At 41.6% G+C, this 26,434-nt stretch overlaps 1 protein-coding gene across 1 annotated transcript; it reads left to right on the top strand.

The window, feature by feature from the left end:
- The first annotated feature begins 596 nt into the window (after window positions 1–596).
- On the top strand, window positions 597–22,399 carry LOC108940432 (phosphatidylinositol 5-phosphate 4-kinase type-2 alpha-like). Its single transcript, XM_018762597.2, has 10 exons — window positions 597–1,086; window positions 11,255–11,352; window positions 11,676–11,772; window positions 15,788–15,940; window positions 16,190–16,336; window positions 17,003–17,041; window positions 20,604–20,717; window positions 20,808–21,048; window positions 21,225–21,328; window positions 21,419–22,399. Exons 1-10 carry the CDS (start codon window positions 928–930, stop codon window positions 21,497–21,499), a joined length of 1,233 nt encoding a protein of 410 aa, XP_018618113.1. The 5' UTR covers window positions 597–927; the 3' UTR covers window positions 21,500–22,399.
- The last annotated feature ends 4,035 nt before the right edge of the window (window positions 22,400–26,434 follow it).

Below are 26,434 nucleotides of genomic sequence, written 5' to 3'. Positions count from 1 at the left end.
CAATTTCTCTTATTGACAAAGCCGGAGGTTTGGAAGTTTATTGAACCCACAATAACCATCGGATTGCTGTGGAGGATGGCGCGTGCCTGTGATTGGACACGTCACGGGTTCCCTCAGCCACACCCACAATATTACGTCACTAAAGCTACTAATTGTTTGGTTTTCGTTCCTGACAGGCTTTTCCAAATCGACAATCGAGTCACATAACCAAAACGAAAACCGCCTCTCGCTACAACTGGTGCTCCGTATTATCCGATCTGTGTGTTTGCAACGGTACTTATTTGATCAGCTGCATTTTTAAAGTTCCCGCTTCGAATCCCTGCTTCCGCTTTAGTACCCGGTACCTTCCCTGAAGTAAAAATTACCTTGGCTTGGCCTATAAATGTATAAACCATTGTAAAATTCTTTATAAAAGGCTGTATTCTACCACAAAAAAAACATGGTGAACTAAATAAAACGCAGTAATAATGACGTGGGGGAAACCACTGTGTCGACTATAGACGCCCTACCGAGTGGATTTTCAGAAGTTTTCTGACGTGAACCACCGTGACAACGCGCCGCCCCCTCCCGCACGGAGGCAGTCAGCAAGCAGAGCGGCGACCAGGCAGGCGGAAGCTCCGCGTCGCGCTGCGGGCTTTAAACGCAGCGATCCTCCACTTTCTCCCTCAATGTAATTGCGCGCGGGTCGAACAAAAGCGACTAAACGACGTCGGGGGCACCCTCTCTGTAATGAATCGGTAGTCGTGGCCTCCGATACCGAAGCGAAGGCGAAGGAAGGGCTTAGTCACCGACCGGTGCTTGGCGTCGGCCCCGTCCCGCGTTCCTCTCTAGCGGGTGGCGCCGCCATGCAGCGCTGTTAGCGGACGGAGGAGAAGAACAGAGTGCGCGCTGCGCGTTACCTGCTCTCGCTGTGTGTGGTGCGCCGACATGGCCTCGTCCGCATCCTCCTCCGCCACCGGCGGCGCCATCGCCTCCCTGGGCAGCAAGACAAAAACGAAAAAGAAGCACTTCGTGGCGCAGAAGGTGAAGCTGTTTCGCGCGAGCGAGCCGCTGCTCAGCGTGCTCATGTGGGGCGTGAACCACTCGGTGAGTCGCGCGCGCACACGCATATCATACATCGTCTCGCATCGTACGCGCTCCTGCATAACATTCTGCTGGATAACACGCGCGTGATGGTGTCACGCATACCCCATCGCATCATGAGCGCGCGCACATGTCTGATCTGATCACTGCGGGGGACTCCGAACCAACCTGTCACTGAGGAAAACACTGCCTGTTGCATTTGATTATAATAATTAGCATGTAATTTGTCACTGGTGGTATTATAAAACAGGGGTGGTATTTTTTTTTAAAAAAAAGGAGAAATCATCGGTTATGCGGTATTGGGGGTGTGAGAGTGTGAGTTCTGCCGCGACAGTCGACACGCGCGCGCGGCATTGCCCGTGTCAGTGGCGCTGCACCGCGAACGCGACACAGCAACGTGTAGCTCTGCTCCAGTGTGTTAGTGACACGTTTGTTGTTGTTGTTGATTGTGTAACGGTGAAGGCACGAGCTGAAGTCAGCTTTACACTGATTTACCCGTTTTGTACAGCTGGGAACTTTTACTCTATCAGTTCAGGATGAGTACTTAGTTTGTGATCAAGTGGGATTCAAACCAGGAACCTCCTGATGGCAGGGTCACCCTTCTAACCACTACCTTCAGGTGCTCAAGATCAATGTAGCATGCAAAAGGGACAACAGGTGGCGTGGTGGTCAGAGCTGTCGGCTTGCACTCGAAGGACCTGGGTCCAGTCTCACCTCCTGGTGTAGTGCTGTACTGTGTCAAGGTACTTACCCGCAATGATAAAAGCATAGAAATATCTCTCAATTTGTGCTCCACATGTCCAGCTCACATGTGGTAAAAGCCCCGCTTGGATGATGGTCAGTGAGGTGAACATGTGTGGCTCCTATGTGTTCTGTCTCCAGGCCCTGAGTTCTGCCTGTGCACACAGGTATTTTTGGGCCCCAGCGACTGCAGTAGATCAATTTCGCTTTGCGTATTTTTAGTGTCAGCTGGTGTGTCTGCAAGCCTTCGGCCTTCGCTTTGTGTGTGTGTGTGTGTGTGTGTGTGTGTGTGTGTGTGTGTGTGTGTGTGTGTGTGAAGAAACATCCCAGTCCATGCATACGTGCAGGTAACTCATTTTATTTCCCACTTTTTAAGGACTCTTCTGTAAAAAATGTCTCCAAAGTACACTCATCTTGCGCTACCTTGTTTCCTGATATCTGATTAGTTATGCCTCTTATCCAAGATAACTTACATTTTATTTATTCAGCAGATGCTTTGCTCCAAAGCGACTTTCAATGGATACTGTGTAGTGTTATTAGCCCACACACCTTATTCACCAAGGTGACTTACACTGCTAGATACAGTACTTACACTGGCTCACTCATCCATACATCAGTGGAACACATTCTCTCTGTCACTCACACACTATGGGGGAACCTAACCAGTATGTCTTTGGACTGTGGGAGGAAACCAGAGCTCCCGGAGGAAACCCACGCAGACACGGGGAGAGCGTGCAAACTCCATTTAATGCATATTATTAATTATGGCCTAACTAATATCAGTTGTCTTTTACTGGTGTATATGTCCTGTCTGCGATACCAGGTCGGGTTATGACATTTGGTCTGTCACAGTAAATGTGAGCCCGCATTTAAAAACTGTGCCTGGCACCTGTGCGAGAGAGACTGAGATGCAGTGCATCGTGGGAAAAGTGTACCCATGCTCTGTTGCATTCTGACACACTCTAGTCTTTCAGTTTACTTGTCTACGTGTTTGCACCCTCTGTTTTGCACCATTATGCTTTGAAAATAAATTTTCCTGTATTCAAAATTTATATTTTTAAAAACTCACATGTAGAACAATGAGGAACTTTTTTTATATACCAGCCCACATGAAAGTTTAAAAAATGTGACACAGGTGATGGAATTAAAATTAAAAAAAATAGCTGGAACAAACAGCTAAAAAGTAAAATGTCAACATTTTAATGTGATACTACATTTTCTTGTATTAGGTGTCATTTAGGATGTGTTTGCAGTGAAAATGGTATAGGACTGGAAAGTATAAGGGGTTTTTCCCCAAAAAATAGTGAAATAGTGGGCTAAGGAATTTCATTTTCTGGATTTTTAATATTTGGATTTTAAAGAATTAATCAGGATCAGTGAACAGGTGATAAGTGCATGCCATTAATGTTTGCAAAGAGATTTTTTACTTGAAAGTACATAATAGTTTTTGCTTTCTCCAGGTGAAGAGCATAAAGTTTTTGCCTTTCAGTTTTACTGCACAAATCTCATTCACCCCAAATATATTGCTGTATTTGTCAATTTTTTTAGAATTTCATTAGTTATGAATCTACTGAATTATACTGATTAAGGGCTCTAAAAAGAATGTCAAAAGGGATGGCACTTTAAGGTAAAGTGCAACTTAGTGTTAAACTACTTAGTTATTTACTCATTTATACAGCTGGGTAACTTTTACTGGAGTAATTTAGCTGGAGGTGAGATTCGAACCGGTGGTCAAAGACAACAGCTCAAACCACTGTACTACTGACTGCCCTGTTACATTTGACACACACACACCATGAGGGGACATACCCGGGACGGGACGCCAGTCTGTCGCAAGGCACCCCAAGCGGGACTCGAACCCCAGACCCACCGGAGAGCAGGACCCGGTCCAACTCACCGCGCCCCCCCGTAAATATAATATTACAAATAAATACATTAGTATTAGTACTTTTTTAAAAATTAATGCTGTGGGTAAAGTTCTTGAGTTGAATGTCCACTTCGTGTTTAAAGAGGAACGATGTACATGTGGCACTCCCACGTGGCGTTGGGTGCTCCAGTGTGATAAGAATGTCATCTACATGTCCCACAAGCTGGCCACAGCGTTGTGTTGCATCGGTGTGTTACCCTCGTGCCTTTGACTCCCAAGACGTTCGATGTCCCCCCGAATGGCAGTTCTCAAGCACTCTTGTGCTGTTGCCTATTTTTGCATGCTGTGTTTTGTGCGTGAAGTGGAAAGGTGTGATTGTGCTAGAGTGTGTGGCAGCACGGTTGCTGGCAGCGCAGCTTTACGGCTCAATACACCTGCAGCAGGATTATGCGCTTAATTGAATTTGGAAGTATTTGCTTTGATTACCGTTCCTGCACACTGCAGCCTTGACCGGCACACTAGTGCCGCAAGTGATATAACACTCTTTCGTTTGCTCTCAGCAGTCTCATACCAGCGAGAAGTTCAGACAAGCTGCTCGCACATCATGGCATATAGTTGAACCCCAGAGGTGTGTGCTGCTGTATGCAGTGTGAGACCTTCCAGCTCATCATGAGATCTCCTGTATAAAGATGGCCCTTTTGCGCACATCCTGGTGGAATAATTGTCGTCCTCAATGTTATGTACTCTGCATGAAATGGCCTCAGATGGTTTTTGAGTCACCAGTTAACTGGTTCTGCTGCCTGTGGCCATTTGTAGCACTGAAGTTTTGAGTTGTACGTTGTTTTGGAGAAAAGTGTCTGCTAAATGAAATGACATAAAATGTCCCAGGTAGCATTTAAACAACTTCCCCTTTTTTCCTCCAACTTTTTTCTCCAGTCTTCATGATTTGGTGCGCAGATGTTTGATATGAAGAAATGATGTCCCCAGGATCACTGTCACCCTTACTCTTCAAAGCCTGTGAGGCAGTTCTGTGTAGCATTAAGAAATATTTGATGCTAGAAGGTCATTTGATGTGATTAAGGCATTATTGATAATACTGCAAGGTTTTTTTCCTGTTATGATTTAAATAACTTGATCTCATTTTTTGGAGTATATTTCAATCTCTTTTGATTCCACAAGGTTTAAATCCCACCTCCTACTATTGTACCTGTGATCAAGGTATTTACTCTGAAGTGAACCAAAAACCATGATACTGTGTCGATGGGCAAGTAATTATAATACTTAGTTGTTTCAGTTGAATTAATTTTACTGAGTCCTGTTGTGATATTTGCCTTAACTGAGTGTTGTGATTGATAGTCAATGCGTTAGGAAATATATACAGTTTTATAGAAGTATAGTGTCTGTGCAGAGTGAAAGGCATAGTGGGCAGTAAATAAAATAGGTGCTGTCCAAGTAAAGTGACTGTGTGCCCAGCCAAAAGTGCTGGTGTGATCAATAATAAACCCATCGTATGACAAATGGTCTATATTTGCATAAGTCATTGTAGCTGCCCTGTTTATGGGACTCTGAATTATGAGGGACAAGTGTATATATTTTTTGTGACATGTTTCAAAATTGAAATGGATCTCCTATTTCTGTGTGGTCCAAGAAACTGTGCCCGCAGTAAAGGTGCTAATTAAAAACGTACGCTGATGGCATAATACTTATTTGAATAGAATAAAATAAGCGGCCTAATTGTTGACCTCCTGTCACTTTTAAGTTTCCTCGCTGTCACTCGGTGTCTTTCTCTTCCAAGAAGTTGTTTTACCTTGAGAGTGTTATAAGAGAACAGCGAAGATGCAGCAAAAGAAGTGTAGAGGCACACTGAAGTAGACCAAAAACAGCTGTCAAGGGCTTTTAAAGGCATCTCAGTATCATCTTAGACATGTTGGGTTACCATTGTTTGTTGGATTGATGACAGAACCAGAAAAGAATTGTCCCTTGCTCTTGGTGTATAATGTACAGGTGTGAGTTCTCATGACTATATAATACTGTTCTGAGTATTGTGTTCTCCACAGCTTTTTGAATTCCTATTAATTTAGGACGTGCCATACATGAAGCTTAGTTCCTGCCAAATGTTGACTAGTGAAAAAAAAGCAGTTAACAGGTGAGTCATACGGTGTGCTGAAAAATAAATGAAATGCCTTCTGTTGCTATGGGCCCCAGAAGACTGAAGGTTCAAATCATGTGGTGAATATGTGTAAATTGTAGTCTTGCACTAGACAAAAGCATGTGCGAAATTAAACATTTATTTTACCATAATTTAAATCAGTCAAGTATCTTTTCTGAAAGGTGTTCCCAGTTGTCCTTATGTAAAAAGTGATGAGTGTGGAAATGCAAATGGTGCATGCAGCAGAGCATTAGTGGGCGAGTGGGGACCCTATCATAACCTGCACTGTACTGCTATTGGAGGAGGGATTATTCTGTATATAGTAAAGAAATAATATGGTCTATAAAGTAACATTTTTTTTTTCTTGCTCTTTGCTCTTTGTAACGTGTACGATAGCTGGGTGAAGCACTAGTGTGACTGTGAAACAAGTTCTGATCATTGTTGTGAATTTTACAGCAGTGTTTACAGCTTGAATAGCCAGGTTGTTGGTTCAGCTCTTAGACAGTGTGAGATGCAGAGGTTAGTCCATCATTTTGCTTCTGAAGGTTCCATGCACAAATCTCATCTTCTGTGGCACCCTTAGTCAAGGTTCTCAGCCTGAATTTATATAGTACAGCTGGTAGTGTAGTGGTTAGAGCTACTGCCTTTGGACCCAAAGGTTGCAAGTTCAAGCCTCACCTCTGGCTGTAGTACCCTTGAGCAAGGTATTAACCCTAGATTGTTCCAGTAAAAATTACCCATCTGTATAAATGGATAAATAATTGTAACCTCGACACTGTAAGATGCTTTCGAGAAAAGCGTCAGCTAAATGAATAAATGTAAATATAGTAAGAAATACACTGATTTACCTATTTTTACAGCAAGGTAAGTTGTGCAGATCTAACCTTGTAAGACGCCTTAGGTAAACGTATCAGCTAAACAAGCAGTAATGATCTCAGGAGTGTCTCTGATGTGTTACCTGTGTTCCATATAAAAAATTGTTCCGTTAAAATATCTACCTTCACAAATGACACTTTGTGCTGAGCTGCAAAATGCCATCACCATGTTTTTTTTTCCTGTAATAAATGGATAAACAGTTCCAGTAGTCTTTATATTTTTTCTAATTATACTTAAGCAGATGTTTGAAATTGTTTTCCACTTGACCACATCCCCATTTCATTTATGTAGTATTTAATCCCATCAAAGAACAGTTAACAATTCTAGTTTGTTGGAGCAGGGTCTTTGACTTGTATGTACCTTTTGATGGCTTATTTCTTCAGCTGGATATGGCAGTTATCAAGTATGGCCCTCACAGGCACAACAACTGTTGCTGTTCAGCATTTAAAGTTGCTCTCTATTAAATGGCAGCATAGTATGCTTGATTCTTCTCAAATGATGGTGCTCAGGCTAGCTGAACTCAATAGCAGGTTTTATTTTCATGAGCACAAGACTTGAATGTGATCTCAGGAAGAAGCCAAATAAAGGGGGAAAATGAGGTCAGCATTCAGAGCTGTGGTTATTGGTCACTTCCTTTATCTCTCCATGTAAGTGTCATCACGTCACCATGAGACAGGGGTTTAAATGGGGTAAAATTGGAAACCATGACAATGCCAGGGTTGTTTACTGTAACTAGTTGAATGTGTTAGGGAGCTATGGCAACCAGGTGCTGGTGTTGTCAATGGGTGATGTGTTGGCAATACAAAGATGTTTTTCTCCCTCCCTGATGCCGTGAACATAGAGGAAAAATTTAGTTTGTAGTCTGGTTACTTAATTGTGCTTTGTACCAAATGTTAATGTTGGCATGTAGCTTAAGACAAAATGATTGAATACATGGGCTCCTTTGTAAATTGCTGCCATATGTGTTGTAATGAGCACCCTTTTTTTTTTCCCCCCTCATGGTGAAAGTATTTACAAGGAAGGGGTTATGGGTTATCTGGAATTTGTCTCGCAATGAGGATTTAAAGGAAGAATGATCAAATTACTTTTTTTTTTTTTTTACTTTTTTTGTGATGCTGCCCCAGACGTACATCAGCACCTGATAGCGGTTCAGCCCTTTTGCTTGGCTGTGGGTTCCAGGGAGGTTAAGGGAACCCCATCCCAGGATGAGACGAACTGTCCTCTGGCTGTGGAGGTCCGGGATTCATTATAGATGGTGCAGACCCTCGAGGGCCAGGAGAATGCTGACTCTTCACCTCAGCAGCAGGAGCTCTTGCACAGGCTGGGGCCTTGCTTATGTGTTATATTTAATGCATTGGATTGTTTCAAGCATCAGAGTAACTTTCGTAAAGAATACCCAAGTTGGGCACTCGCGCTTTGGAAGGAAGGGGGTTGGTTTCGTTCGAGGTGTCATAGTAAGTGCTGCTTCACTAAACCTGTGAGCTGCCTTGGCCAAAACAGCCCCATTTGCTCCCCTTTTAATGTTCGATGGTACTTGTGTTCCTACGGAATACATATTTTGTTTTTTTATTGTTGTTCTTATTCATTTTATCTCTCCTCAGGAGTTGTTAACTAGTGAGGAGAGCTGAGCGCTTGACTTCAGGAGGGCCGTAAGCACGTTTTATAAAGATTGACCACATTGTGTGAGCCGTGCTTCCTGTCCAGAACGCACACGAGCGGAAAGCTAGACCCTGCTACCATGGAGACCACCAGGAAGTGGTGGCATGAAAAGTTGCATGATAAGAAAAATGTTAGAGAAAAGTGTATGACCGAGTCGCCTGCAGAATTAACAAAAGGAAAAAACACGAGACATTTCTAGGACCTTTCACAACTGATAATGCAGAATGCATCATATATATGCTTGGCCAATACGCAGTGACTAGAGCGATTAGAAATAAATAGCCTATCCTTTTTTTTTCTTTTCTAAAACAAGACGAACACAAAACGAAGCAATTCAAATGGGAAGCTAATGGATGTTGCACAAAAACTTAATTGTATATAATGCAATGGTTTTTAATGTTTTACAGTTACTGGAGGATAAGATGAATTAGGCAGTACATCAGTCTTTATGCAGTAAAACAGGGTTTTCTGCTACTTGATGTAGTCTTATGAATATGACAAAGATTAATCTGATGTGATAGGATTAAGTGTAATAAGATGAATTGGATATTTATTTTCTCCCCTTATCAACAATATAAACTTAAAAAAAAAAAAAAAAAAATCATTACACAAATGATCATTATTGAACCCGCACAAGTATTCCAAGAATATCTAGGTATATCATGAGCTCCACAATACGTACAGTACTTGGTGAACAGACGTCGCAAAAAGCAGTTTGTTTTAAGATCATACTTGTACGGGTATTGGCGACAACCCTTTCACACAATATGAATCGCACTCCAGCCATTGCTGGAGACCAAGAGGAAAAGACACATGTAGATTAATCAAAATCTGTGAAGAATTTGCGAGGAAGGATGTAGCTGTAACCAACAATGGCGAAATCTGTGCAGGTTTGAATCCCACCGCCTGCTGTAGTGCCCTGGAGCAAGGTACTTAGCCTGAATTGATAAAGTTAAAAAATACCCAGCTCTACAAATTTGTAAATCACTAAGTCAGTCAGTTTGGAGAAAAGTGCCAGTCAAATGAATAAGTGTAAATGTAGTTTTCGATTACAACGCAACTGCTGATATGGCTTTGAGAGTTGGGAGGTACTGATGGGGGGGCCAGGAGGATAGAGATTTCCTCCAGGTTTCACTTGTCCTCTTGTGGATTTGTTGCATGGTGTTTCCGTTCTTCATGCTGTTTTCGAAGGATAGGTACGCACGCGCGGACAAGTATTGTCCTGTACTCATCTCACACTGTTGTGTATTTGCACTTTATGTAGTCTTGCATACTGTTCTGTGTTGCACCATGGTCTCCGCAGAAATGACATTTCGTTCCACTGTATACAAGCTATATGGAGGAATGACAAAAACGCCTTGACTTTTAAGTATGAATTAAAATGATTTATTTGCATTAGTCTTTTTATGGTGGCTTTCCAGAATGTGCATTAACTCAGGTCTACATGTTTGATTGCGTTGTGTCTGGAAACGTAGCCGTGCGTGTGCTGTGGCTGATACTTGGGACAGCAGGAATAGACTGGTTTTGTTTGAAACAGTATATGGATCTTGGACAACGCATGAAATATGATACAGCAGCTTTGGCCTGAAGCAGATGCAAGACCTTCGGACCTAAAGGTCACCGGTTCGAATCCAACCTCCAGCTGTAGTACCCTCGAGAAAGGTACTTGCACTAAACTGATGCAGTAAAATTACTCAGCTGTGTAAATTTGCAAATAGTTGTATGTAGTTTAAGTCACTTTGGAGAAAATCAGCAGCCTCTTTCCCCACACAGCCCCCCCCCCCCTCTCCCTGGGGTTGTGTGGCTTTCCTCCTGATTTCCTCCCACTGTGTGTGTGTGTGTGTGTGTGTGTGTGTGTGTGTGTGTGTGTGTGAGAGAGAGAGAGAGAGAGAGAGAGAGCGACTGGACAGCTCGGCTCGTTTGTATGTGAAGCAGTGAGTCTGCAGCAGGCGCCACTGGAAACGCTACGTTTAAATGTCATGAAGGTCAAGAGTTTTCACTGGAGAATGAAAACATGGACAGCAGCTGGAAGGAAACCTGGTTTCTTTTTCCTGCTGTGCTTGGAGCGGGGTCATTTGGGGCACCTCGGGAGCTGATGGAGGGCAGCGCAAACCGTGCTTTAACACGGGGCGAGCATATAAGCTGTAACGCCACTAGAGCGGCACTGTTGGGCCCTTTGGTGGTGCTGACGATTCCCTGGACTGGACGGGGCGTTGAACTTGCTAATCTGACTGCGCTTCTTCAAATCGGTTACATGGGGGGGTGGGAGTGACGTCTTGACCAGAGCAGTGTCGTTATGTTGAGACTCTCATGGCCCATCTAATGTCTGAGAGCATTTTTCTTTAAAATGCAACATGAACGCTGTCATTGTGCAATAATGAAGAGCGGGAAAAGTAGATTTTAATTTTTATTCCTTCATTAATTTGCTGTATTTTTTCCCAGTGTTGGTCCCCCCCCCCCCACAGAGACTTTACTGTACCTTGAATACATAGTGCAGCAGGTGGTGCAGTGGTTAGAGCTGCTGCTGTGTCTGGATTCACATGTTACATGTTCAAAACAAACCACCTGCTTTTTGTACCCTTAAAGTATTTACCCACAGTTGCTCCAGGTGGCGTTACCTAGCTGTATAAATGGGTAAATCACTAAGTAGCTAAGCATGGAAAGTTGCCTTGGAGAAGACAGGTAAATTAATACATGTACATAAACTGCTATTATATTTTAATTTTGAATTTTCAGTGATTGACACACAGACCTTTGCTGGCATGCTACTAGAAGAGTATTTAAATTTTGTGTAGGTTTTTCAGTATGAACCAATGCACATCCCCCCCAAGTTATGTTCTGCTGTTTGATGTGACTAAGATTGTTCTTTGTTCCTACAGATAATTGAACTGAGCCACATCCCGATCCCAATAATGTTGATGCCCGATGATTTCAAAGCCTACTCCAAGATCAGGGTGGACAACCACCTCTTTAACAAGTGAGTCTCCTGTATGAGTTATATTGTGATAAGGCTAAGGGTTTGAGGGCTTAAAGGTTTTGAATCCTGCTTGAAATAATGCTGATGTATTTATGAACATTGTTTTGTTTCCAGTATAAGAATTTCATATGTCCTGAAATGTCTGTTACTTTGGATATTAGTAATTGACTGGGAATGTATAGCTATGGATGTTTCAATTGTGTCACTTTGGTTATTAGTAATTTCTATCATTTCCCATTAAAATTGTAACACTTGTTGTACTGCAAGACCACCACTGTTTCTTAGATCTCTTAATGTTTTTTTTTTTTTTTTTTTTTTTGCAGGGAAAACATGCCAAGCCATTTCAAATTCAAGGAGTATTGTCCACTTGTCTTCCGAAATCTCAGAGAAAAGTTTGGCATCGATGAGCATGACTTTCAGGTATGTAGGGAAGCAAACAGAGAATAGCAAAAAAAAAGATATAGAAGCCTACAGAAGCTTTTATATACAGGCCTATGTTTGCTACTAAAAAAGTTTTGTAGATGAGATTGAATTAAAAAAAAAAAATAAATGTTACATTATATGTTAATTGTTCTACATTACGCTGCTTTCTCCTTGTGATAATAGGCATCATTTTGGGGTGAATTTGGGATGAAGTTGGAGTTAACTGGAATTTTTCCCCATAGGAAGTAGTAATATTCGGTCAGTTTTCAGGTTTAACTAATAAACCTGAACAGCAGCGAGTAGCACTGCTGTTTTGCAGCTAGCTCCTGGGTGGTGTGAGAGGACATGGGTTCAGTCCCCACTCAGTCTCTGTTGGTTCCATGTGTCTGCATGGGTTTTCTCCCACAGTCCAAAGACATGCAGGCCAGGTGAATTGGTAGTGGTAAATTTCTCGTAGGGTGTGAGCAAATGTGTGCGCATGTGTGACTACCCTGCGATGGATTTAAATCCTGTTCAGGGTCTACTCCCTCAGCTTTGTTCCCAGTTCCTACAGAATAGGCTCCAGTTAGGTGATCCTGCTTGGTACAAATGGCTTTTAAAATTGGATGGATGGAATAAAATTGAACGTGTCGAGATGTTAATGGTGATAACACAGATGTATGTTTAACTATAAGTTAAGAGTTCAGAAGAGAACAAGATCTCCCTTGTAGGTCTGTGTGTGTGTGTGACAGAACCTGTGTATCCTTTCGCAGTAAGTAGCATTGCAGGGTGGAATTCACTCTGTGGTTTCCTGCCAGCTCAGCTGACATTGCCTTGTACCATCCTGCCACATTTGATTGCAGACTTGCTTGCTGCAGCCACGCTTGATGTCTACGGCGCTTTCATTACCCTTCCTCCAAATGGGGGCGAGCACAAAGCAGAGCAGGATGCGAGTGGTGCTCTTATCTGGTCTGCACCTTCCAGTCATTGCTTCAGCGTTTGCGTTCCTGATGACGACGACGATGACAAGCAAGCACTGCTAAACGGGGTGGTGTCCTGTGTAGTTCCAGTCCATAACACGCAACTTCGAACTCATGAAGAGTCGGTATTCATTATCTATAAATGATGCAAAATTGTATGAACAGATGACATTAGGAAACTGCAGATTTGCTTGGGAAGTTACCCATGCATGTTTATCGTTGTTGGAGGTTGGGATTGCATGACCCAAGGGTTACCCTTTTAGCGTAATGCTTTGAAAGAGCAGGCATAAAGATACCATGCATGTAAAATAAGAGCCCGTGCTTTGCACCAGCAGCCAGACATATATATGTAGGAAACGGGCTCAGCCAATTGTCACTGATGACAGATGTTGTGAACTGACGGAAAAGGCCTTCGTTGCATTGGGACTCGTTCTGTTCCCATCCTGCGGCTGAAGAGCAGCATGGCACAAAAGGGATCAGTAGCCTCTGACAGTTGTGGGTCATCTGAAAGCTTAACGGGCACATGTGCAGAAGACCTCTAGTGTGGCAGTGAGGGCCTCATCCATGGGCTGTTGCACATATACGAATTTCGGGATTTTAAGAAGCCATCAATTGTAAGATGCCTCCTAGATTTAAAGATGAATCTTTGCAAGAAAAAAATTGCCAGTACTACTTGAAACACATGCAGGAAGTTATTAAATTTAAATTGGTGCCTAACAATTTATTATTCAAACTTTTAAATTACATAAATTCTTCTGAATTATGCTTGGATTCAGTACCGCTGACATCAGTTTGTTCTTTTTTTTTCCCCCCCTCACAAAGTATTGTCCACTCTGCAAAATTGAAGTAGATTAGCCATGGATCTAACAAGTTTTTCTGGTAAGCGGTGTAATACACTTGATTGTGTCAGAGATTCTAAGGTAACAGCAATTGTAAGACGCATTGATTTTCAAGTCATTAAAATTTGGAAAAATTCGTAGAATCAAGGAAATCGTTATTGAGGAACTTTGAAACATGAGTATGGCTGCTTTCATCTGTAAAAATACACATATTGATAACTTATTGAAGTTGGCTTTTTATTATTTATTCATTTATTTTGATTAAACCCAGTGTGATAAATTTGTTCTGTTACAGATGCGTTCCTTTGGATTAATATGAGCTCATCTAACAAATCAGTGAGTGATTCTAGGTAGATGTCTTTAAGATTCTTATTTTACAAATTACACATATATGAATAATTAGAACCCTTTAAGGTCATTTTTTTTTTTCTTCACCAGATGAACAATGTTCAAAATTATTTCAAATTGTACTGTATATCCGAACTGCGAGTGTGCCGTGCATGCTGTTCAAGTGATGCAGATGTTCGCTGTGCTGTTGAGGATGTCTCTAGAAAGCGGCCGCTAAAGGCCCTGCGTAGTCTAGCTTGTCCCTCATGGGCACTGCTGTCACAGGTGCCTCAAGGGCAGTAGTGTCCAACAGTCACCTCCCACATAAGAGGATATGACGTTACGTGAAAACGTTGACGTTACATTTCATTTAAACCCACCACCAAGTCTCAGCCTTCTCTGTGGGTCAGTGCAGGGATTTGTCTGTGCTCTCCCATGGACACTTCGTACAGTGCTGAGCTTCTTGGCTTTTCTCTGGCCCTTGGGCAGGTTCTCCCAAGTATGTCTAAATCAATCAGTCTCATCAAGTGGCTTTCACATCCTGTTAGGTAACACTCTGCTAAGAATTTTGAAAGCGCTCTAAGCTTGCATGCTGTCAGGGCACACGCTCTTGTTACTGTAGGTGATTGGGTCCGAAGTGACCGACCCCTCCCCCCACCCTCACCACCTGCCAGCTTCTTCTGTTAAACCCTGTCTCGACGTTCCCGGTAACAGTAAGGCAGGAGGGCATGGGGCAAGAGGGATGTGCCATGTAGCAGCTGTCTCCACAGACCTGTACAAGCAAGGTTGTGCATCTTCTGGCCTCAGGACTGCTGTGGGTCGAGGAGAAGTTCTGCTGAAGAACTGTCTTCAGCAATATCACCTACACATCTAGTGTACAGGAAGATGGTGTCATATCAGTAGCTACTTGCTTAATCAACATGCTGAGATGTGTTCATATATGTAGTTGCTTGGCCTGCAGCGGCAGGAATGTACATAAAGGGTAAAAGTATGGGTAAAAATGGACAGTGCTTTTGACATGAATTCATGAGAATAACGCACAGTTATACAAATTGTATACACCTTGGATGACTATTTGAAATGGTAACTGTAGTAAATCCAAAAAGACAGATTTATTACTCTGTGCTTTACTTAGAAAACATATTACAAGCCTGAGGAGGGCTTGGAGCCTGTCTTGCTTGTTTGGATAAGTCTGCATCTGTCCGTGTTTAAAAAGGGTCTGAAAACTCACCTCTTCCAGACTCACTTTGCCCATAATCTCTTAAATTCATGTAAGGTGTAAATGTTCATGCATCATAAATTTAAGATCATGCTCAGATAAACCTTTACGCAGCTACTCCTGTAATGTAATGTAAATGTTTGTGTATCTCCAGAAAAAAAATGACTAGGAAGGTGATCAGGAGTCTCCGATATTCTGATAGTTTTATGCATCTACTTGTGTGATGAACATTGGTTCATATGGTGGGAAGAAACTAACTGCACAAGAATTGTGCGTCTGCAGCTATGTCTCTTCCTGTTAATATAATGCACACATTTTCTATGAGATATATGTCGCTTTGGAGAAAAGCATCTGCTAAATGAATAAATGTCATACTCAGTGTTCTGTATAACTTTATACATTGCTCAACTATGCTGCAAGGGAAGCTTCTCAGACTTTCACCACCTTTTGCACAAAGAAATGTTTTCTTTGTCTTGATCTAAACTAGTGCCTGTTTCTATTTATGGCCTTGAATTGGTATGAATATTTTTGAATATTCCAGCAGTAGCCTCTAAGAAATCGGTACTCTCGGATGCTTTGCCTTTGAGTCTAAAGAGGTTTAGACTATGAATGACCTTAGCTGGTTACAGTTGTCACTGCTATTGACCTCCCTTCTTCTTTTTCCCCAGAATTCCCTGACCCGCAGTGCACCTATCCCCAGTGACACGCAGGGCCGCAGCGGGGCGCGCTTCCACACCTCCTACGACAAGCGTTACGTCATCAAAGCCATCAGCAGTGAGGATGTGGCGGAGATGCACAACATCCTTAAGAAGTACCACCAGGTGCCACTTCGGCCACTGTGTTCTGAGTAGCCAGTCAGCGCTCGATGCGACAGTTGTTGAGCAGCTTTACTGCAGTATAGTGCGTAACTGACATCTGTAGTTGGAGTGTAGCTCCACTTTGAAATGTAGAGACCAGATATAATGAGCAGAGTTAAAATGATTGGAACTTACCGGGGTCCTCGCAGTAAGCTGAACCCACTTTTGTGGCATAGAAAGACGTACCCTCACTGTCAATCTGTGACCCAACAGTTTATTGTGGAGTGCCATGGCAACACATTGCTGCCCCAGTTTCTTGGTATGTACCGCCTCACAGTGGACGGGGATGAGACCTATATGATCGTCACGCGGAACGTCTTCAGCCACCGACTAGTCGTCTACAAGAAGTATGATCTGAAGGTAAGTTTCCAGAGGAGAGAAGGTTTTTATTTATTTATTCCCCCCCCCCCCCCCCCCCATCCTTTCTTCCCCTCCTCCATGCTTTTACCTTAGTTTAGGTTCTAGTATCAGCTGGAATTTTAAAAGTTGTAAATACATGTATCATTATTAGCGGGAGCTTTGTTGCATTTTGTTTTTGACTGGGTCAGATCGTTTGAGCTTTATGCTTTTTGTGTAATGAAATTTTTTGACAACACTAGAAACCCTAATAAGGCATCTGAGGCATCATCACATGGATAGTTTTGTTTCATTTAATGAAAACATAGGCAGTCTTAAAGTCATTTTTAGAACTAAACGGCTAAGTGTGTATTTACTATTTTCATGCTGGTTAAAAATATTGAACATTAATACTAGTTTCTGCTGAGAAGGAATACAATTAGTCTAGCCCTAAAAAAAATTTAAAAAATAAATAAAAAAACCTGTTGGAACCATGGTCCATATTGGTAACTGTACACCAGCTGGCACAAGAAGCATAGTCTCAGCATGCTGCTTTGTCTCTGCTGTTTAAGAATGAAGCACCCTTGAGAACATGGCTGGCTTGTAATGCTTTGTTAAAAGCTGACCAGGCTATAATGACCAATTACAAATTGTCCAATTAATGCTTTATTGTCTGCTTTTTTGTTTCAGGGCTCCACAGTAGCCCGAGAAGCAAGCGACAAGGAGAAGGTAATCTGTGTATCTTGGGGTAACCCTTGTTTCAATGTCAAACTTTGAGCAGCAAGGTGGAATTTTTATTGTATTAATATTTACATGGTGAGGTTTTCTTTATGACACCATCCATTCCGGCCGCTGGAATTTCCAAAACGAAGACGCCGTCTTTGAAATCCGTCTACTCTTTTAAATGTCTGACAGCCTTTGTCTTAAAGACTGATCGTTATTTTCCATTCGTTCAGCTTTTGTGTTTTATCTGTTCTGTGTATTTAGCTGTAAGTTTTATGCATCGACAGTTATATGCTACTCTGACATTCCATTGGTCTTTTTTTCCCCACTTGTTTCCTCAAAGTACTTCAGAAAACTACAAACAAAGGAAATGTGGCTGTTTACAAGCGTTCAAAATCAAGCTTTTCAATAACACTTTCTTTGTCAAAAATGTCAGCTCTAGAAAACACTGGCATTTTCAAATTTTTACATTTACAAGCCTTTTCCCTCCCATCCATACACACAAGTATGATTAGCATCCCTCCTGAAATTTACAGTCCCATCAGTAGTATAGGAGGTATTGCCTTGCCAGTGGGTCAGTTCATCTTCTGCAGTCTTGTTCCCTGAAAACACAAGTCCTACTGAATTAGTCAATGTTATACACTGTGACGGTCTGAAACATTAATAAGTGACTTTCTGTATGAGTGCCTAGGCATGAAATTCCATCTGGTGTGAGTTTGAAATGATTGTGGTTGCAATATGAATGGGTGACCTTAAAATGCAACATTGCAGTACAAAACGTGGTGTGTTCAGTGTAGCATATGAAAAATATATATAATCTGCTGCTGTTCAGATAGCATCAGATAGAAGGTAACCACAGATGGTGTCTGAATTTGGGGTAAATTTAATCTGCTTTTCGTTACCTATGAGGCTGGCTAACAGGAAATGGAAAGAGCCCGCTAACACTACAGCTGTTCATATTGATGGCAGTGACTTCATTGGTTGATATATTTGTCCGAGGCTTCCGTCTTGCCTAGATATACAGTGCCTATAAAAAAGTATTTGCTCTCGTTGGACTTTTCTGCGCTTGTGTTACAGCATGGAACCATGATGTATTTAAAAATTTTGCCAATCAACACAAAGTGCTCTATGTCAAAGTTGGGGGAATCCAGCATTTTTTTCAAATTAATTGAAAATAAATGGGAAAGTAACTGCATGCCTAAGTAAGTCACCTCACCCAGAGTTGATACTTGAAGGGGTCCACCTTTGGCCGCAATTACAGAAGAATCTCTTTGGGTTTGCGAATAGAAATGTCATTCAACAGATGCTCAGTTGTACTGAGGTCTAGGCATTGAGTGGGTAATTTTTGGTTTTGATCCATTCCAGTGTGACAATTGCTGTATGTTTCAGGTCACTGTCCTGTGGGAAAGTGAATCATTTTTCAGGTTATATTGCTATTGCAGATTGCTTCATTTTCCTACAGCACACACACACACAATGTCTATAACCGCATGTCCCAAGTGGGGTCGCGACAAACCGGAGACTAACCCGGCAACACAAGGCGCAAGGCTGGGGGGGGGGACACACCCAGGATGGGATGCCAGTCCACCGCAAGGCACCCCAAGCAGGACTTGAACCCCAGACCCACCCCACAGCAGGCCCTGGTTAGATCCGCTGCACCCCTGCTTTTCCTACAGCATTTTTCTTTATTCATCCCCATCTATTTTTCCCCTCTGTCTTTAAGTCCCTGCAGCAGAGAAGCATCGCCAAAGCATGATACTGCCACCACCGTGCTTTACTGCACAGAGGGTGTTCTCTGTATGATGTGTTGCTAGGTTTGTACTCAACATGCACTGAAGTGCAGAAGTTCATAGAATTTCTCACATGCATCTGATCAAACTCCAGCCAAGATGTGCTATGAGTTTCATTAAAGGCTTTCTTCCTGGCTCCCTTTTGTAAAAGCCAGAAGTGTGTGTGCTGCTGCTGTTTTATTCACAGTCCATTAGAGTTGCTGTAGGCCTCCTGATGGCTCGCTCACTTACCTGAACACTTCACTGTGCTTTCAGGTATTTTCAGTGCATTGGAAATTTACATATGTTCTTCTCTTGACTGGTAATTGTCAAGAACCTTGTCTTGGATCTGCTTGGAATGTACCTTGATCTTTATGGTGTAGATACTCTTTCAAAATGTGCCAAGTCAGGTGTCTCTCAGGCACAGGTGAGTGTATTCTGAAATCACATGAAACACCTCAGCTGCACAGGTAGGCTCCAATCAATGCCATTTATTTGACCCTAAGCATGTAAACATTATGAACACTCAATATGGTGATGGGCCAGTGGTAAGAGTTCAGCTGTAGAAAAGTTTGGAGGTCATGGCATAGAACACGACCAACTTGGGAGGAAGTAAGAGCTGAGGTGTCTGTTTTTTGCAGAGCACAGTTTTATTTTAGTGTACTCTTAAAGCAGCATGCTTTTATGACACAGTTGCAACCAACATGACCACTTCAGACCATTTGAGCGTTTGACTACAGTTTTGTACATTGCCACAGGTGTTATGTGGGAAGTATCAGTATTGAAATAAGTTATATATGCCTTTGACTGGAGGGCTGACATAGTGATTGTTTTCATATATTTTGGCTATGACTTCAGTGAAAACTTTGTTTTTCACACAGAATCCAGGTGTTGAGCTCATTTTCAACAGACTGCTCGAGGTTCCGCCATGTTTACAGCTAGTACCGTAGTGGTTTAGGACCAGAGCTTGTGTCCACAGTCTTTCAGGAACCCAGCTCCGAAGGAGTGGAGTATTGAACCAAACAGTACTTTGCAGTGAGGCCCAAAATTTCATAAAATGTTTTTCACATGCGTTTGGGCAAACTGTGTTTTGTGACATGAACACAGAGCTGAAAGGGCTCATTTATGCCTGTTGGTAACTGAATAAATAGGATTTTTTAAAATTTCTTGGGAGATTATTTTTTTTTATTATTTTTTTTGGGTGCATTCAAATTAAGATGACATTTGAGAAGGGTGGGAAATTACTCCCATCTGTCAGGTGTCTGTATCCATAGTAGCTCATCGGTTTCATCAATTTGACGAAGGATGTGTAAGCATAATGTGTTGAATGTCTAAGTTCATGTTGAGCCACGTGTGTATAACTGCACAATTAACCTTCATCAGAACGATTGATAGCTACTTTCTTGATCTAGGAAAAATGGCCCAAGATTTTAGCAGCATACATGACAAATTCAGAAGTGTGTGAACTGTACTTGTCTCCATGTGTTTGCAAAGTGTGCCTGTGCTAGTTCAGAACTGCGTAGTATTTCTTAGTTTGTCACACGGAGAAGCTGGGTAGTGTCAGTGCCACTGATCCGACGCATCCTGCAGCACCAAGGATGCTTGTCATCATATAGCACGCAGCCAGCTAAGTTCCTCGAGTCTGCCCCCTCTGCTTAGTGGGAGGTATTGCAGGAAGTTTGTATTCCTTGTATGTGAAAAGACAAGAATAGAGAACAGTTCAGAAATGTGTGTTCCCTTTCAGTGTTTCACATGAAAAGATTTTTCATAGCATCTTCTTATTCCCTGCTCTTTCACAGGCTAAGGAGCTCCCAACCTATAAGGACAATGACTTCATTAATGATGGACAGAAGGTCTATATTGATGAGAACAACAAGAAAGTGTTCCTGGAGAAACTGAAGAGGGATGTTGAGGTGAGTAGTACATGCATGTATAGACACACACGCACACACACGCACACGCAGTTTTTTCCCCCTGGTTCCATGTTCTTACCCTGTTTCTAGTTTCTAGCCCAGCTCAAACTGATGGACTATAGCCTGCTGGTGGGCATCCATGATGTGGAGCGTGCTGAGCAGGAGGAGGTGGAGAGCGAGGACAATGAGGGTGATGAGGAGGGCGAGAGTGACGGTGGCATTGTTGGCACCCCACCCGACAGTCCCAGCAACACCCTGGACAACAACAAGCCCTTTGGCGCGGGGGAATTTGACTCTGCCATAGATGTGTTTGCCATCAAGAGCCATGAAAGTGAGTGTGATTTGTAAATCATTAGGCTAGGAAAGTAACCTCCATTGAAGGTTCAACTTCGTGGTTTAGCAGTATTCTCATCATAGGTTTATCTTCATGGTTTAGCAGTAACACCACTATGGGTTCCATTTTGGTGGGATCTGCCTTTAATTCCTATGCACTGTCTCTTCTGAAAGATGCACCAAGGAAGGAGGTCTATTTCATGGCTATCATTGACATCCTGACACATTACGATGCCAAGAAGAAGGCTGCTCATGCAGCAAAAACGGTGAAACATGGGGTAAGTGTGAGGAAAGTGGGACTGGGTCAAAGTGTCGGTCAAAGGTCAGGCTGTCAATCATGTTCCTTATCGACGTTCCTTTATTTCCAGGCTGGGGCTGAAATCTCCACGGTGAACCCCGAGCAATATTCCAAGAGGTTCTATGACTTCATTGCCACCATCCTGTCATAGCCTTGGCAGGGTGAATAAGGTTGAGGAGAGGAGGAGAGCTTAAGGGAGCTGAAGCCAAGCGAGAGGTTCGAGCAACACGTGTTTACTGCACCAGTGGGGATTCTCTCACCAGCTTGGGTCACCGTTTGTTTACATTTGTTCACATTTACATTTTGCTTTAGTTTCTTTTTTAATGGGATCACAAAGGGTCTCTGTGTTCGTCTTTTTGGTATTTGGCTTTTCTTGCCTGAAGTATGTCCTCTTTGCTTGCATTTGTGAATTCAGTCTTGCTACTTTTGTTATGCTTCAACAGTCTGATGATGTAAAGTGAAAGGATTTGGGGGTGGTGATGGGTACCTGGAAGAGAGAAGGTTTGTGGGGTTTATAGGACATACTGGCACTGAAGAGACTAACCTTCACAGTGGACTTAGCATCTCACTTTTAATGGAAGGCATTGGGGCGGTTGCTGTTTCTGGGGGTAGAACTGGAGGGGGCAGGAGACATCATTGGGCAACTCCAACCACTTGTTCCCAGCTGGTGGCTCCTCTCCTCAGATCACCGCCTCTGGACATAAAGACCCACAACTTTAGTCAGCCTGGAGATCATCTTGTCCATAAGGGCCTCTGCAGTCCACCTGGTTTGTCAGAGAGTTGTTTACTTTGGGCTAGTGTCTACAAGTGGGAAAACCATTGCCAGCATAATGTAAATCTTTTATATGCACCCGGAGGAATCAAGCTAGATAAACAGGGATTTTTCAATCGGAATAGCAGTCGTACTCTTGAGGTGTGAGGCTTGTTATGTTGACCCCAGCTTTCTGTGAGATGTTGCAAGATGTGTCGCAGAACTCTGGGCAAATTGAATGAACAAATAGAAACCCCAGCAGACAAAGTTCACTTTCTCTGGCTTTTTTATTTTTATTTTTTTTTTATTTTTTTTTTTTAAAGAGGTGTTTGTTCTATGGCCTCTAGGAGGGCGTAATCCATGATATCAGTGGCAGCACTTCTTGTTGGTCATCTTGGCCTGTCAGTTTCATTTTAGATTGGGCCATCCTAAAAAAAAAAAAGTTACCTGAAACAAGTATTTGTATATTTTGCACACAATAAAATGTACCAAACTTAATTATGCAAACAAGTCCCAGTTGTCTTGTCTTTACAAGGGAACTGCAATACCAGTAACGGAGTGTCTTTGGTTTAAGAAAGTAGTGGAGCAATGCTTTTTAATCCGAGGCAAATGCTTCCATGTGGTAGGTGTGTTTGTCTGAATACTATATACATTAAATGCACATATGTTTCAGCATTAGATTTTAAACAAAAACTATTAAACTTTTAAAGTACCATGTGGTAAAAATGTTCTGCCAAGTGAAGGATGATACTGTTTGTTTGTCCAAATTTTAAGTACTGTTAAGGGTTACATTGCCTAAATATGCTTTTGGGGTGTGTGTGGGGTTTTTTTTTTTTTTTCTCTCCCCTCTTTTTAAATAAACTTTTTGTTTGGTCATTTCCAGAAGCCATGAGTATTACAACTGTATACAGCTGGACAGTCTGACTATAGGGTCCAAAATAATCATATGCTTTCTACTGTTTTCAGTGTATACACTGTGTGAGAGGTGTGCCTTTTTCTCTAAATGTTGTGTGATGGTTTTTTTTTTTTTTTTTTTTGGGTCCCTTTAAAAGCTGAGGTTGTTTTGTCAAAGTGGATATATGGCTCTATTCAACCTATACCATGCAGCTGTTTAAAAACATCAGTGAAACGTTTAAGTGTAAACGTTGAATAACTCATGCTTATCTGTGACAGTCACTTACAGTGTGTTACAATGTCCATAAAACGGTGGTGCCAGGTATGGTCATGTTTACTCTAAACACCTTTTGCCATGTATAGAAATCAGTGTTACATTTCCTCTTCATTTCAGCAATGCCAACAGGCTCAATAAGGTATTTTCTTTTGTGGTGTTTGTCATTTTTACAGCCCTTTTTTTATTCCCAGGTCCTCAAACCCAAATTGTCAAACAAGGGCTCTCTGGATTTTCTGTTTACTGGACATGCTTATCTGGGGAAAAAATGTTTTATCTTGAGTGAAATGCAAAAGGTCAGTTGAGGTCTAAAGGAGATTTTTTTAACATGTATTACAGTGTTTACTTACCCTGCTGACATCAGTGACTTCTGGATGGTATTGTACGATCTACTGTGTAAAGCTAACAGTACACGATGAAAGCACCGGTTGTCCTCTACTTTTCAGCAGGCCTTTGTATGCAGAACCTTTCGTTTTGCCAAACAGATATTACTTCCCAACAACAGTCAGTATCACTCATTGTCTTTTGTGCTCAGTGATAGAAAAAAAAACTTGAAAATAATGTACAGGTTATTTAACTATATTGGGATCTGTTTTAATCCTAATTACTGAGTTGATGTTTGATTAGATTATAAAAACAAATGTTTTCATAAAGTTTGAGAAAATTGCTCCACCTGTGGCAGGTATGTTGTATTTGAAATGTTTTTGAAAACCTAATGATGCTGTGGGTAACTTGTTTTAAATAACAATGCATATGGATCTTGCTCTGCAAGTCATTGTTATGTATGCTCCTAATGGTGAGGCTGCCTGTTGTGTCCTGTAATACTAATATAATCCACCCCAGTCCCATAAGCAAAGCTCAATAAAACAAAGCACTTTGTCTGCATGGCCTTGTCTCTTTGTGTATCTATAACAATTTTTTCTTCCCCCATTCACTGCACTTCATCATTGTTCCTTGATGTACCTTAAAATATTTGTTGAGAGCTGCAATTCCTAGTTCCGAGGATCAGTTTCTGAGGGTATTGATTTATAGATTCTTACTGAGAGAGGATCTCAAAACTTAGGTTCTTACAGACTTGCATCTCCCTTGATCTCCGTGCTTGGTAAACACAAATTATATATATAATTTTTCTTTTTAAAGAACTGATATGCAGATATCTGTGCAAGTTGCGGTCCTTAAAAGTATGCAAACCCTATAAGCATGATCATTATTCTTGTATAATACGTTACTTATCTAAATAAAGTGAATTTATGAATAAATTACTAATTTCCACACCTGATTCTACTTACCTACTGTGTTTACATGTTAATTTAGCATAAACTATTCTGTAAATCAACATGGATCTCTAAGAATACAACTTGTGCATTACATTAGAAGACAGTTGCAGATGTGATTCTTAAATAGTTTTTTCCCATATACACCAATGTTCATCACATGAGTAGGTGTATAAAACTCAGTCAACAATATGGACGACGACTCAATATCAATGATGCCTGATCACCTTTCTACTTTTTTTTTTTTTTTTTTTTTTTTTTTTTTTGAAATACACAAACATATATATTGCAGGAGTAGCTGTGTGAAGGCTTATCGATAGCCAGGCATGATCATAAAGTTAAGGTACATGGACATTTACACCTTGTGTAGCAGATGATCAAGTCTTGTAAATAGCTGTGAGCAGTTCTATTGATTCATCTGTAGGCCATGACCAGGGTCTTAAATTTAATCCAGGCAGTTATAGGAAGCCAGTGCAGAGAAACGAGTAGAAGAGATGGAGAAGAATGCCATACACCTTTAACCAATATAACTTGGGGTTCACACAGTTTCGCACTTTCCTAAATTAGACTACTCGGGTTAAAGCAGTCTAGTCCACAAAAACAACTGTGTGGGTCAAAACAAATAGTGTAATAGTTCCGCAATATTCTTGGAGCACAATCTGGCTGCACAACACACTGAACATTGCAATGCGTTTTGCATGTTGTCTTGATGTCCTGATTAAAGTGCATTTAATTTGGAAAATCACTGTGTATTATTTATTCATTCATTTTATAGCAGCACTGGTTCAATTAAAGGATAGCCATGCCTCATACTGGTGTCTTCTACCATTTATTTATCTCCCGCTCTCTCTGACAGACACCGTGAAAACGTGCGCGCCCTTTGAACCTTATGCAGAAAATTTCGTTTCAGAAGTTGTTTCACAGCTGCACGTCCTTCCTCTGCATCCATAACACTTTACCCACAAACATTCCCTCTCTCAATTAAACTCAGCTCACATGACCGATTAAACTCTGCATTTAACAACCCATTTTTAAAGAGTTACATTCTTAATATCATACAGTATTTATTACATTTTAATACTTTGAAAAACTAACCAAACTCAAATGAAAGGAATTTATAACAAAAAAATGAACCAAAACTTTCAATATATAACCTGTCTTTGAGACAAGTTACACATTTACTAATCTACTTTTCATTATTTTATTTCCTGCTTTCTTCATATTTGTTTTCTCTTCTCTACTGTCCTTGTGTGCTGCCCTGTTCTGTAACATGTCATTGTCCTGAAGGACAGAGCTGCTAACTACGCACAACAGATTTCAGAGAAATCTAACATGGTTCATTTGTATCATATTGCAATGTGATGGTTCTAACCCTCATAAACATGCAGCTCAGCTCATTACTTACTATAAACAGCTTTTATAACATGAACACTTCTATTACCGGGAATAAAGCCTTAATCTGGCAATTGTGATGGTCATCCAGTGTCATTTGTCAGTAGCTCTGTGCGGTACCTCTAACAGCACTCTCCCTGTGCTTGGCACAGTGAGAAATAGAGTTATGTGAGACTGCAGGTAATGTAGTGGTTAGTGCTGCAACCTTGGGATGCAAAGGTTGTAGGTTTGATTCTCACCCCAGATGCAGTACCCTTGAGTAAAGCACATACCCTAAAATTACACAGCTGTACAACTGGGTGAATAACTAAGTTGCTTTGTAAAAAAAGCATCAGCTAAACAAAAAAAAAGTATGAATGTCTCTTTCCATGGTGTGATCCACCTTCGTAGACTGGTTTTAGGGATGTTGCATTGGTTTAGAGCTTATTGATAATAATTGAATGATGCTGTCATGCTTGGACCGGGCCCTGCTCTCCAGTGGGTCTGGGGTTCGAGTCCCGC

Source organism: Scleropages formosus, chromosome 2 (assembly GCF_900964775.1).
Source record: "Scleropages formosus chromosome 2, fSclFor1.1, whole genome shotgun sequence".
Taxonomy (NCBI): domain Eukaryota; kingdom Metazoa; phylum Chordata; class Actinopteri; order Osteoglossiformes; family Osteoglossidae; genus Scleropages; species Scleropages formosus.
The sequence above is the reverse complement of the archived record's forward strand: the minus strand, read 5'-3'. Positions and strand labels throughout refer to the sequence as shown.